At 43.1% G+C, this 14,870-nt stretch overlaps 1 protein-coding gene across 1 annotated transcript in view; it reads right to left on the reverse strand.

Moving 5' to 3' along the window:
* Positions 1-1,780: 1,780 nt before the first annotated feature.
* ITPRID1 (ITPR interacting domain containing 1) overlaps positions 1,781-14,870 on the reverse strand; it is a 34,521-nt gene continuing 21,431 nt past the window's right edge. Inside the window, exons 6-11 of the mRNA XM_059819086.1 lie at positions 10,339-10,424; positions 8,461-9,969; positions 4,753-4,880; positions 3,802-3,913; positions 2,764-3,117; positions 1,781-1,834 (exon numbers count right to left, since the gene is read on the reverse strand). Of these exons, the coding sequence (XP_059675069.1) occupies positions 1,781-1,834; positions 2,764-3,117; positions 3,802-3,913; positions 4,753-4,880; positions 8,461-9,969; positions 10,339-10,424 (2,243 nt within the window). The remainder of the gene's footprint in view (positions 1,835-2,763; positions 3,118-3,801; positions 3,914-4,752; positions 4,881-8,460; positions 9,970-10,338; positions 10,425-14,870) is intronic.

Genomic DNA, 14,870 nt, shown 5'->3' on the forward strand with positions numbered 1-14,870 from the left:
TTAAGGAATGGGATTGCACATGCCAATCATCTAGAGACTATTCAAACCAGAAAGTTTTGTTAGTAGGAGTCAGATTCAGTCCTGGTTGAGAATACAAATGGTAGAATTCAAATAGCACCAGAGGTCCCGCATGATCTTTCTAATCAAGAAGAGCTGCCACCTGCCAATACTGTCTTCTGCACACGTGGACATAAGACAGGCAGACAGTGGTTGCAGCATCACATACCTACAGAGTGCTTATGCATCATGCTGCAATGACACTTGCAAAAACCACCTTGCTTCATGGGAGGAATCACAGCCCTGGTGCAGCTGAGATAAGGAAGCTTCTTAGCCAACCTCTCTTCCAGGAGACCTTCAGCACTGGCATCACTGTACATCCTTCACCATGCTCTTTATTTGCCTTCCTCCACAAACTGAGGTGCAACATCTGCAAGTGCAGTTCATAAGCCAGTGGAGAGAGAAAATACTAAGCCAAGTTTATTGCTTGCTCCACAAAAACTTAGCTGAAGGGTGCTTTGGTCGTCTTTGCATGCTGCCTGAAGATACTGTCACAATCACAGATCTTGACGTATAAACTCTTAAACACTTGATACTGTGGAAGTGGTGTACAAATCCCATGCGGGGTCTCAAGAAAGGGGCAAATTTCAACCAGTGAAATTTATGGCCCAGCAGGCTGTGGAGGATCTTGTCAGTTCCTATGTTACGTGCTTCTCTCCCCCAATCATTTTATTACCCTGAACATCTGTGGAAACGTGGTGGTGCAGGGAGCCTGGAGGCTGCTCAGCATGTTTGACTCCATTTTCTCCTTAAACATGTGCAAATGCTACTTCTATTTGCACCTTCGCAGAGCTGTGATTTGCAACACCAAAGCCTAAATGACACCTAAGATCCCTCCAGAGCATTAAACAAACAAGCCAGCAGGACATCTCACAGCCTGGGAAGTGCTAAATTGAAAGCAGTAGTACAAACTGCACTGCTTTGACAATGAACCAGTTGAATTTCTTTGCTGTGATCCAAACCCGAGAGGTCTTTTCTCATGGCTTTTTCTGCACCAATCCAGGCTCTGCGCACTCCCCAGAAAACTGAACCAGGATTCTGATTCAAGGTGTATAGTGTAGAAAATCTTGTGTTTCTAGTGTCATTTTGGTTTTAATTGGATTTATGTGAAGCAAATATGAAAAAGAAGAGGACAGCCAGGAGACTATCCACAGTAATAGGTCGACAGCGTAGGTATTTAACACTTTATACGCTGTCAGTAAGCTTCTGGTTCGATACTGACAGTAGACACAAGCCTCATAAAATTAGTCAGAGGCAAGCTAGTAGCAAGTTAAAAGCTGGAAAGTGGCTAGGACTATACAAGGTAGTTTGGGCATGAGGATTAATATTGGTTGAAGGACTGTGTTAAAATAACTGGCTATAAGGAGAATACCTTCTAGTGGTATCTCCTGGGCTGTCTGCAAATTCTTAAGTTCCTTCTCAAAAATAAGCCCTCTCCTCTTCCTTTTAAATGGCTTTGCAAAGAACAGCTCTATCCCATGTGATTGCCAATAGAGGCGTAGTAAGTTTTGCAATCACAGAATAGTAAAATACGTAGCGCCTCTCTTTGAAACATCCTTTAAAAATGCCTGATTTTCTGGCCAGTCATCTCATTGCAAATGAAACTGCTGTGATCAGAACCTTCTATAATGCAATGTTGTGTTCATTTGCTTCTGTGATATACCATGCATTTCAGGAACAAGACCACAATTATTAAAAACAAAGTCCATCAATCTGTCCTCCGTCAGTCTTTTCCTTCTGCATCATCACCTAAAGAATTTTGGAAAGATTTCTTCAACTGGAAAAAAAGGAAAAAAAGTGTTATTTTTTTTCTATGTTGAGAGAATGACCAAGACTAGTCTTAAAAGGAAATGGATGACAAAACATAATCTCAAATATTTCAAGTCCTTGTTCCTCACTGCCTATGATTCTCATTGTTTGAGTTGTGCGCTACAGAACCTGATTCTGCTTGATCGTATCAGTGGTAATATCAACATAAATTAAGAAAGTAGTATAAGGCTAGAATAAAGAGCATTCTCTCCCATGCTCTTTACATTAAGTTTATGCAGAATTTAACCCTAATTGTTCATTTAAGAGAATGATCAATCCTTTAAAAATTGGGACACATGCTTAGGTGGAAGAGACCATTAAATGATAAGGCAGCTATCAAAGAGATTTTCTGGGCATACTTTATGCTCAGAAAGGCAGGCAAACAATTTTTTACGGTTACATTGTGAGATCAGATCAGTCAGAAATGCTGACTTTGAATTTCTTCAGAAAAACAACAAACCTTCCAGTTCACTGCCTTGACTGCCCTTGTAAAACTGGATAATTGTCTCTGCAAATTGAAGCCATAAATTACTAATTTCACATGGTGGGAGAGAGTTGAATATACTTATTAGTCAAACAGTTGCATTCAAAGTTCAAGCAAGCCAGGCGAATACCATCTATGTATTTATACGTTCTTCTCTCTAGACCATCTAGATCATTGCCACAGCTTACTGAGAAATATCAAGGCAGGTCGAGTCCCAGTTCTACCCGTATTGCCTATGCAGACTGAAAGTGCCCTGAAACACAGCCTCCATCCCTTCGGATGAACGCACGGCTTAGTGGGAAAGGGTCCTGACATAGGCTGTGGCAATGAGACACAGAATAGTAAAACTGCATTGCAGGTCAGCAATCCCTTCCACTTAAAACCTTGAGGGTGAGACTGAAACGTCTCCTTACGTTGTGTAAAAATGCCTTAAAGTCCGTTTCTGCTTGGGGAGGTCCTTTTATTTCCTTTTTACTGGTGGAGAGCTCCTGTGGGTCAGACTCGGCTGAATTCAGCTCAGGTGTTGTCCTGGTAGGAAACTGTGTTGGGGGTGCCCCCGACTGCAGGGCAGAGAGTGAGCCTGTTGCTGTGGTGGTTTTGCTAGGAGCTCTTCGGAGCACCATTTCTGAACACCCGCTTCGAGGATGCGCAGTGTCAGCAGCATCTGGAAATGCTTGTTTATTCTGGGCTTTTCTTTCTCCCTTCCACTCAGAGAGTCCGATCTCAGAAAACAGATGGGATTGTTCTACTAGTAATTGGTCCAGCTGCTGCAGAGAAAATAAAAGGAAAAGCATATTGCAGTAATAAAAATATAATAAAAGGAATCAAGCAGGATACACAAGAGTATATGAAGCATGTCTGTTTCTTCTGCTTGGTCCGAAGAAGACATGCAATATCTGGCAAAGGCGATGTAGCCATAAAAAGGAGAAAGGCCTAAAGGACGTTTTATTCCAACAGATAGATCTAATTGCCTGATGGAAAAATCTCAAAATGGACTTCAGTCTGTGATCATTGCAGTCTTAACCCTTTAACCCAAGTTTGTCAGGAAAGAATCAAAGACAGGTAACCGATCCCCTGATCATGTTTTCTTTACCTTTTCTTATCAAATGGAGAGCTGATCCAGAAAAGAACCAGACCAGTAACCATTTATCGGTAATTCTATAGGCTGACAGCCTGTCACTTTATTCTGGAAAGCATGGGACCTTTACAGAGCAGAGGAGAATATGGTCGCTTCTGTAAGTATTGGCACTTTTCCTGGGTGATTGAGCTAAATCAGCACAGTCAAAGAGGGTCAAAGATGTAAACTGTAAGTCTGTTATCCGAAATCCTCCTATTCTTGGCACTGAAAGGTTTATTCAGGTGTGCCTCAGAGTTAACACTTTGAACACTGAATAGCAGGACAGACTTTCGACTCTCCCAAATGACCCAGAGCGGTGGCTTGTGCAACGTACCATAAGGATGCCCTCCCTGACCTGGCATGCTCGATCATTCAGCCGAAATTCCAGCTCTGCAACCTCCTGACGAATGGCTCGCCGTAAGAGTTGCAGGTGTCTGCCTTCCTCCCTGTAGGGACAGCAGTGAAAGCACACTCAAGTGAGCAGTGAACACCCTTCTCTTCCTCAGCCCCAGCATAACGCCTGTACCTCCCTCTGTTGCGGTCTTGTTTTTACCCATCATCACAGGATACCTTACAAGATAATAAGCACAGCCCTTGTCTGCTTGACTCCCATTTCTTTGATTATCCTAGTTACAAGATTAGACACAGTGTAGTTGCAGAGCCAGACTGAGTCTGGGCAGGTTTATCACTTCTGATTTGTCGCCAGCACGAAGACTGCATATATGCCCTACTTTCAGGCAGCTCAAGACTGGAAGCCCCTAGTGACCTTTTGCAAACCTGAGGCTTCTCGTTAATCCCTGTGAACTTAGGCTGAGTCCATGAAGAGCTAGTTCAATTTTTTCTCTGTCATCACCCCATTGACCATGAGCGCTAAATACATGGCCTAAAGGGACTGATTTGTCAGAGATTGCTCCCACCTCCTTCCCTGAACCCAGCATTGACCTGGGACATAGACCTCCAGCTGACTGAGATCTGTTCCTGTGTTCCTCTTGCTATTAAAACATAGCAGTTGCACACTAAAAATCTGGCCTGCATCTACGGCGCAATCTTCCCCTTCAAAATGCTCTTGTTTAAGAGCCTTGAACAGTGTGGAGAGAAGCTGGACCTTCCTCTGAACAAAAATCACATCACAATACATTTCTCCTCCACTTGCAGGTTGCCCACAGCTGCATTTCACTGACCAGAAGTGCTGCGGTAACACAAGCAACCAGACATGTTGCATGTGCCCACAGGCTGTTGTTGATGCTAGCTTTGGATTTACGTAAGTGTGTTGGGCTGCCATTACCTTCCTTCATCCGGCATCGCGTCGGAAAACAGCACCTGCTCTTCAGTCAGGTGCTGTTCAATCTCATCCAGCTTCTTCTGGAAGTGCTGGCAGGAGCTCTTCATCGCTTCTATTTCATGGAGGGTACACTACACAGAAAAGCAAGAAGACACTCCACTTTACTACTTTTCTTTGAGCACTTCCATGTCGAGTGCGTTTGAAGCCGACAGCCGGAACAGCATGGGCCCTCCTCTTACCTGCACAACAGGGACTCTGTAAGCAGCTGCCATGGAAGTCCAGATGGCACTTCAAGTGAGTTTGCTCTGGGTGCATCACTCGCATCCCAGTCTCCACCTTTTCTCCTAAAGCATGTACGATTAAGTGCTGGCACTACTCGAGCCAGTGAGAATTTCATTTTTGCCATTGAAGAGGAAAAGGACTTTGATCAAAGAGCTGACGCAATGTGCCAAATTTTGTTATTGCACTGTTGTCAGACATTATATTGAGCAGGATGAGTTGCTGTGGGTTAATGGTATGTTAAATTACTGTCCATTGGAAGTTAGAAACTGTTTTGAGAAAGAGGGAGAGAGAGACACAGGGAAGATATATAAGAACTATGAGAAGGAAAAGTGTCTTTCCTGATGGTTTCTGCTAAGTGTTACACTGATAATTTCTCATCTATTACCAGTTAGAAACCTAGAATTGGATTTATCTAACCAAATGCAGACATCTACTGCAACAGATGTACATGCAAGTACTGCAACAGAGCAAATGTTCTGATCCAAAAGTAGACATCCATAATAGGTCAGAGGATCTATGCCATAACCATGACCATTACTCTTCACTGAGAGAAGGTATCTAGTATGACTGCTCATCTACCCTGATGTAGCCACCTACACCACAAACGTCTCAAGGTAGGGGAGATGAACGATCAGGAGCAATAGATCAAAAATTATAAGAAGATTTGCAAATTTCTACTTTGTAACACAGGACTAATACAATGGCAGCCCACTAGTGACATTGAAATGTCTAAGTTCCTAGCCACGTTAAAGACTTTTCCTTGACTTTTTTCACACCTTGTTCAGGTCAGTAATGCAGACAGCATCGTCCAAATGATTTTGGGTACAATACCGTCTGCCTTCTGAAAACATGCTCCCCTGTTACGCTGAAACTGCTCCGAGTGCAAGAAGGTGTTTGGCATGTTCCCATCTTGGCAAATTTTGGTCTCTTGTAAGCCATGGGAAGACAGTGTAGAAACCTGCACTCCACTCATGACCACTGCAGCTGATAGGGAGCAAGAAGCATGTCTGCAAAGCTTAGAAATGCCTGATCTCTTTGGATTCCTGCAGTCATGTCTTTCAATGATCTCTTCATGCTTGTGTCATTCATGCTCTCAGCCCCAGCAAGGCCTGAAACATGAGGAAGCCCTCCCTGCTGGGGGATCAGCCTCAGCTAGAGGGCAAAAGATGCCTTTGCCCCCCATGCATTTGGGAAACCTCATTCTCGATTTCCACTTCAATGCAGCTACTATGTCAGGCACACTCCTGATGTGCATGACCCAGGGAGAAACCATCCCATAGCAGTATATTAAAAAAATCTAGTCCTGACAGCCATGGGATTGCACCAGAAAGGGTTAATTAGAGACGAATAGTGGTTTGATAGGGCCAGTCCTGTGACTGCAGCGGAGGTGAGCTCTCCTAAGCGTCTGCTCCATGTGGAGCATAGCTGGTGCTTTTAATGCTGAGGGTCAGAGCAGCAATTGCACACCACTGAGGCAGTCAGATATGTTGTGAGCACCTTCAGATTAAGTGTTGGCTGAATGCTCATTTGCCCCCCACCCCAAACCTTAATCTTGATTCTCAGACAGTTTTCTTGTTCCTAGATGGGAGTGTGTGGGGTGCAAGTGAGCACTGCCCACATAGTAATCAGCATTTCTTCTACCCACTGCCAAACCTGAGCAGAGCGAGGACTTCTAGCCAACAAAAAAGCATGCCCAAATGAGCTTGAAGAGCTCCTGTCATTCAGGTCACTAGGGAGAAGGCAATAGGCCACAGACAAATTTCTAGTTGGTTCCTCAAGGCTAACAAAAATCTAGAAGGCACCATGCAAAAAACACGAGAGGCACAATGTAGGTAGGTTTGGTAAAAAGTTGTGTCAGCCCTCATAGATGAGGTATGGACAGCTCCCCTGGCACTGACTCTTTGAGCATATCGCAGAGCACATGTTCACATAGATTTATTCAGAGTTCAGGCTCAGCAAGGATGGAGGGGGGACTAACTGTTCCAGGACTAGTCTCATGCGAGACCATGTTTAAGGTAAGATGCATGTAAACAGGGTAAATTTACTGTCTAACAGTTGCTCTGTGGTGGTTGCATTCCCCGTGTGTGCCCTTGGTAAATGGGATGTAACCCGAGAGAGCTTCTCTCAGTAAAAGATGTAGAAACTACCTTACCTTTAATGCAAAGTACAAAGTAGGCATAGTTGTAATCTCTGTGGAGTGGCTAATACTAAGTAAATTCACTCACTTACTGCACAGTGACTTGGGTGTGGAGCCATATCCCTAAGAACAGATCTTGAATAACAGTGCAGTGCAAACTCTGTTCCTTCCCCATTCCCTGTCCACAGACTAGAGAAGACAAATCACCATTAGCCCCCGTTAGAAGAGTGATAAAATAGAAGTCAATCAATGAGAAAAGGCTTCCCATGCCAGCATAAGGTACTGATTCACTGCCATCTCGTGGCAGCAGCAAGAGAGCTGACAAAAGGCATCTTTTCCAACATGCTGTTCAAAGACGCGACGTTGCAGATTTATATATTCAGTGATGTGGCAGCATAAAATTCACCAGTTTCACTTTCTGGAACTTTTATCTAATAATTTTCTTCCCCAATTTGTACAGCAGTCTGAGTTTCATTTCCTTATGAAGAGCAAAGAGAAGAGGAAAAATGGAAATGCCTGCAAACCAACAGGAGGTATGCTGCTCCTTCCACATTTTTCTCAGGATGCAAAAGCCCCTCCTGACTCCCTTCCTTCCTTTCTTCCCCAACACACCCTGAGCCTTTCACAACTTTTGGGGAACTCTCAGCAATTCTGAAAAAAGAAATAAAAATCTCGTGACTTTTTACTATTGGTATTTTTACTGCAAATATTCATCTTGGAGGGACTTCAGATTTAATGCAAGCTTCTTATTCTATCATGATAAAATGGCTTGAGGCTCTGAGAAGTTGTAATTTACTTTGATTTAGAGCAGTTTGGCTTATGGCATGTGTCTGGGTGTTCACAGTCTTTAAAAAACACGAAGTAATATAACCTAAATGACTTCTCAGTAAAAGAGGATGACACTAAATCGTATAACCTTGCGTTTTCTGCAGTCCAGTAAGTGACTCAGCTACTGTAACTCGGCTGATTCACAGGAACTCACTGAAACTCATTCCTATCTCTCAGCTCTTCATTTGACCTGTGAACTTTATCACCCAGTTTGCAGTAACCATTTTAAGGCTGATCTGATGTACAGAAGTTACTAAAAGAAACAGCCTGACAAAACTGAAGGTACACAGATATGTTCGCTGTTTTTGTCCAGAGGGGAATGCTTCTTTCCCCATCCATTTTCTCAGTTACGTTCCCAAGATATGACTTACTAAAGAAGCAGGCATGGCAGGAGAGAAAAGGAAAAGGCAGCTTGTGCCTTTAGCTCATATTTGTGTCAGCTGTATACGAAGAAACCTACTCACCGGAGCAAGATGACGCGTTGCGGTGTCCTGTAGGAGCATCAGCGTTTTCAAGAGCTGCAGCTGGGTGCAGGCATGGTTTGAGCAGCAGCCCACAGGGCGATGGGGAGAGACACCCACGGGGAAGGTCCGCGGGCAGCAGCTGTGGCAGCAGCAGCAGTGACAGCAGACACTGCCCTGCCCAACGCCGGCACCGGAGGCTTCACCCCAGTAGCGTGACCTGTATTTGCCACAAAGCATGCTGTCAAGAGAGGCTGATTTTGTCAGGTGACTATGGGGTGGATGAAGCAGTGGTGGCCACCTGGGTTTCCTGGCATCGATGTCAGTTTGGCTGGAGGCTTCGCTGCTCTGCTTCACACCATCCTTTGAAGCCCTTGGGTCTGACCGTATGAGAGGACCACTCTCAGAGTGATGCACTAACGTGTCAGCAAATTCCACAAGATCTTCTCTAGCAAGGCTTTCACTGACAGGAGCATTTTGCCCTGTGCACTTCACCCTTGAAGTAAACTCCAGCCCTGAAGACATCTGAACAGTAACAGATTTCAGAGGAGCAGAAGCCATTTCACTGTTTTGGACAGTGTCTCCCTGTTCCGATTTGTTGGCACCTAACATCTCCCCTACACTACCAGTCTCTTGACCTTCAGATGAACTTAGTCCAGGCCCTTCTGCTAGGCAGGAGGGATGCCTCGGAGATACTTGCAGAGAACGTCTTGAAGTGGCACTGCTCCCACTTCGTGCTGCTGAGCCCTGCTGCAGAGTTTCTGGGAGCCCCATTTTGGGGAAGCATCTTGTATTTTTTGACTCGCCATCTATTTTGCAGAACTTCTGCCCGTTTGTCACCTCATTCACTGCAAGCAGGGTTCTGTCTTTGCTGACCACTTCCACTCCCCACCACGGTCCTTTAATACGTCCTGTACGACCTTGATGGGCACTTTCATGACATGCAACTCCAATGTCCTTTTCAGTCAGGCACCTCTCACCTTCATCCTCACCTCTGATTTTGCTCTCACTGATGACTGCAGGGTTTATATCACTCAGTTCAATGAAGGTTACGTTCACTTTTTTGTGTTCTGTACCAAAATATAAATGATGATCAAATTCTGAGGAGTTAGGATCTCCTTCACCCTGAGTGTCAGCCTGAAAACAAGGACTATACTCTTTTATGCACTCCTCTTTTTCCAGCTGCTTTCTTCCAGTTTTATCCTCTTTCTTCTCCATGTCACATAACATTTCTTGTACAAACGTCTGTGGCTCAGCATTATAGGCCTGATACTTGCCATTTTCTGCAGTCAGCAGTAGATGCGTCTCTTCTCCCTGGTCACTGCATGCTTTCGTTGACCTAGGTACTGTCAAAATGTTCTTGCAAGCTGTGATGAAGACCTTAGCAACACAATCATCTGGTTTTTGTTGAAAATCTTTATTTAACGTAGGAAAAACTGTCCTATGTGACAGACCTGTTTCTTCATTGTGGATATCAGAAATGAACTTAATCTTTCCTGACAAAGATGCATTCTGAAAGGGAAAAAAAACCAGAAGAGGAATTGAAATACTACATTTGTTCTATCACACTGGTTTGCCCGCCACTATTTTGCCCTGGGCACCCCCAGGATATCTTTAAATACATCTTTAAATACCCAATGAACCAAAGAATCAAAGGTTCTTGTAATATCTCTTTAATGCCTGTAACCTTGCACAAATCTTGCATTAGTGTGGTGGAAGAGTTGCACAAAGTTCTGAGAAAGCTTCTTACCTTCTCAGGTTTTCTAGGAGGATGAATTTGTTTTCATGAAGCTTTGATAACTCAGTGATTTTTTTTATGTTACTTGTGCCAGGGTTACAGAGTTTTCACAGACCTACTGACAACTATTGCTCATTTCTTACTTGCAAAGCTACAGGTTCTGGCAGCTCCTCCATGAACCCACTGCTGTCTGACTGGCAGCTGCTTGTTCTTGTCACCATCAGTTCTGCTGGGGAAAGCAAAAGGGTAAGAAAAATTAGAAAGACAGACAGAAAGCAGTACCCAGCCAAAATTAACATAGAGCTAAGCAGGGGCACTTTAAGTGTACATTTCTAGAAATAGACTTGATCCTGGCCAGAAGTCTGCAGTATTGCTACAACCAGAAAAAATAACAAAATGTGCTCGGGATAGCTACTGCTGATGTTACTAAATGTTTACTTATTCACCAGCGTAATCATCAACTGCAGATTTCAGATTTTGATAATGTTCACACAACACACACAATGTAAATAACCTATAAAGCAGCCAACCACTTATTTTCCTTTGCAAAAAATTTTGACTTTTGATTGTTAGAACTGGCTCAGACCAAGTATCATTCATACCTACGTGGTTTCGATGGATTCGACCAGATGACTCCTGCAGGAAAGGGAGCTGCCCTAGCCTCTCCCTAGACCAGTTTATCTCTATTTTGAGGCACCGTCTGCCATCTTTGTTGTTTTTTGGTCTGAGGACAGGAGATCACAGTAACAAGCAGAGATGATGTAGGGTCGCACGTCAAGACATAAAGGCAAGAGGAAAATATTCTAGATTTACTCCAGAGGAGGTTTCTAATCCACATCATCTGGCTAAATCACTTCTTACCACAACTTTTGCAATTAAATAAATTATACATTATTAACTAGCTGATTTCATGAATAAACGCCAACCCTCTTTAAAAGTACAAATACTTGAAAGTAAACCCTCAGTATCCTGTACATCCCGATACTTCTCAGCCCTTGGACAACTTGCACTTTCAGATAACATTCATTCTCAGGTAATGCCCTCATTCTCAGACAGCTGGCACAAAAACAGAGGTAGAGTTGGGGGAGCAGGCTGAGGGAGTCTGCTGGAGAAGGGATTGGAGACTGAGACACTTCCTCTCTTGTTCCTTGCATACATAACCACTACTGAATCCTAGGGCTTTTTATCTTCTGTTTATATCCATGAAAATATGACAATTCACCTAGCAGTTCTGAGACCTGAGTTGTTAATTCTCGTTTGTGTGAGTCGGAAAATGCAAATAAAATGTCTACAAATTATGTTTTCACACATTGACAGACTATGGGCTTTATTAAATGCATCTTGGGCATCAATTAATGAAAATCACACAATCTATTTGTAGGCAGCACCTGTAAAATCAAAACGAGATATCATTTTATGGTTTTTAAATTACTTATTTGCATTGTCAGTCTTGGTATGATCAGCAGCACATCAGTCAGTCAATCACTTTCCTATTTCGGATGAGAAATATGTGGTTCCCATCTCACACATTACAAAATCTGCAGCGATGTTGCTGAAAATTGCCTGTTTTGTGGGTGGTCTCAAAACTCATCCTTGCAGTTTCCCACAAAAAACATCATGGTTCAGCTTCTCCCCCAGGGAGACTGCTCTACAGATTCTCTAAACTTTTTTTAAAGCTGTTTCAATTACCCTTTGCATCTTTGCCAGCTGTTGCTTCCAGTGTGTCTGTCTGGCCTGTAGCTTTCCATACAAAAAAATGAAGAAAGAAAGGCTTAGGAAAAATTTTGAAAAGCTGAAGTGTTTCAGTTGCTGTAGTTCCAACCAATTTGAGACTCAAATTATTTGAGTCTCAAATACTCAATTGTACCCTACAACCATAACAACTGACCTTCAGGCTTTAAAGTCTGCAGAGTTAGAAGACCACATTGTCTGCTTACCTAGTGTTTTAAGGTGCCTGTTTTTCTCCTAAGACATGCAGGATACCAAAGCAGCTGGCATGCTCCTAGAAATTATGTGTAGCGAAAAACCCTGTAACTTTTAATGGAAGAGTAAGTGAGGTTAGACTTAATCTTCCGACCTGGTCAAAACCAGGTGGCTGTAGCCAGGTTTGACCCATTTAGTACAATAAATGCGATGCATCTCTTCCAACAACAGCCAACTGTGCGTGTCTATTGCAACCATGCAGCCTTCCCACCCACATTTATGTTCATGCACTAGCTAGAGAACTACCCAAAACATGTGTCAGTGGACTCAGGGCTGATCTTTCTTTAGGTACAAGGTGAGACATTAAAGGCTGGATGAAATGTCTGCAGACCAAGTTAATATCACTACAGTTAGGCTATGGAAAGATCTCCATGTGTCTCCCTGGACTTGGCCTGGAAGGAGGTGTGATGTGTCCTCTGCCATCATGGCTCTCATTGATTAAACATGGAAGGTGTGTACATAAATCAAGGCTCAAACCACTCCGAAATGCTGTCTGTGTATGTATTTAAAATGGTAATGTAATAGGACCTAATGACCATTCCGAGCATAAATCCAGTTTCTACAATTTTTATGTTAGCAAAATAAAAATTTATAAAAGAGTAGTAGAAGGAGAACCATGTTAAGCACAGTTCACCTGTGCTTGGTACTGTGATTTTCTGTCCTCAGACCAAGTAATCACCTTCATCTGAGTTAGGCATCTAATTTGCACTTACTTACATATTAGATGTGTCATGAACTAATATCCCTAGAGTAAAGGCTTAAATTCCCTATATAGCCAGCACAAAGCAATGTCTCTGAGGGTCTGAACTGCAGTTCTTTTCCAACTACATTCAGATGCCTAATTTAATCATTACATCCCACACTGATCCCACTTAGGCAAGATCCTACCCAATGTGCCAAGCCCTGACGAAGGTAGGCAGGTGAAGATAAGGAGATTTTAAAAGATGAGATGTTTTTCTGACTCTGTAACACTTCATTCAGAGCCAGTCAAAATTCCCTCGATTTCAGCGGAAGTCTGAATTTAAAAAAAGCTTTAGTAAAAATGAATATGGGCCTCCAATTCAAGGTGAGGTAAAAAAGCTATGAAGAGATTGTCAAAGTGCTCCCACAAGGACTTCATGCTGAACAACGTGCTCCTGGGAGAAACGCGGAGCAGGGCTGCGTTGGGAAGGCAGGTCACACTGCAGGCTGGGGCTGTGCCGACACTAGATTAAACATGATAGCCTTTTCAATTTGAGGCAGCTCATTTTACCTATGTAAATATAGTTTGGTTTAATCTCTGTATACCAGAGCCAAGTAAAGTTTGCATAATGGAGGGCAGCATTTGCATACCAGGGAAACTGTGTTTTGGGAGAGGAGTGGCCCAATCTATCACTTCATTTCCTCTTAGTGTCCCAAATAGGGATTAAGTGAGACTGCAAATCAGAGCATGCTGTCCTGAGAAGGAATAGAGTTTCCCTGTCTGTGAAATTTTCAGTAATGTTAATAGCTTGCCAATGGCAATAGTAGAGTTTTTCTTGGCAGGCTCTAATACCCAGCGGGGATACCCATATCCTGAGTTTCTACGAGGAGACTGACCCTTTGCTGGGGTCTGTAGCACATCTTTGCTAGGTCTCCTAGGACAAATTCCTCTAACTACCAGGTTTCTGAAAATGTCCAGGCTAGATGCTGGTGGTGGTTTGTCTCAGAACGGAAGAGCATCTAAAGCCCTTCCAGCCATGGCCAAGGTCACCTTAGGGACACCACTTCTTCACAGCAACAATTCCTGTGTTTAAGCAAACTAAAGTCTTTTAGCAACTGGAAGATTCTCTTTAGGAGGGATACAAGTTGGCCAAAATTTACGTAGCTTATGTTGACATTTTTAAAATGCTCTCGCCTTTCTCTTTCAAATGTGCTTTTTTTTTCCTGAAAGCAACTGCATTTTTTAATTTGAAGAAGAAAGGCACAAAAAAATGGGTTAAATCTCCTGAACATTAAGCAAAACATGTTTTCCTTTCTAGTCTACCCAAACTGCATTTTTCCCCGACCATTTGGTTCAGCCACTGAACCAAAATATCCATTATTCATGTAGCTCTACTCAGTTCTCTTAGTGTGTGGAGACACCCAAACCTTTAGAGATTCTGCAAATACATGCAGAGCATCACACCAAGGAAAGATAAAGTATGTTTGGAGAAGAAGTACAGACGCAGACCAGTATTCAACTATGAACTAAAAATTACAACACTGGGCCCTGTGCGGAGAATACATCTGGCTATGCTGGAAAGAGGAAACCTGAGAATCACCCCTGAAGACCTTGGTGAGGAAAACCTTGGCTCTTCGCCTTTCTGTGCTAATTGAACTGGGAGAGTTTAGCTCCTGCATCCCATTTCTGTTCTGCCTGAATTTTAAATAAAAATAGGTTAGAGGAACTTACTAATCAGGTTTCTGCTTCATTTTGTATCGTATAAGAAAGTACATGCCTTCCAAATCCCAAAGTTCTCATAGCTTTCCAGCCCTTTACTTGATCAATCCAATTTCATTAAGAGACTTTTTCTCTCCCCTTATTTGCATGCAGATACAGTGGCTTCCATTTTCAACAGCCGTCAGTGCAAGAACTTTCTGAAACTACCAGGCTCCTAGGTTCACCATTAGTGAAAGAATATTCCCTAATTAGTAAAAAAATAAGTGCTGGAGTACAGTTCTGCATTCCTCT

The sequence above is a fragment of the Gavia stellata genome, chromosome 6 (genome assembly GCF_030936135.1).
Source record: "Gavia stellata isolate bGavSte3 chromosome 6, bGavSte3.hap2, whole genome shotgun sequence".
Classification (NCBI taxonomy): Eukaryota; Metazoa; Chordata; class Aves; order Gaviiformes; family Gaviidae; genus Gavia; species Gavia stellata.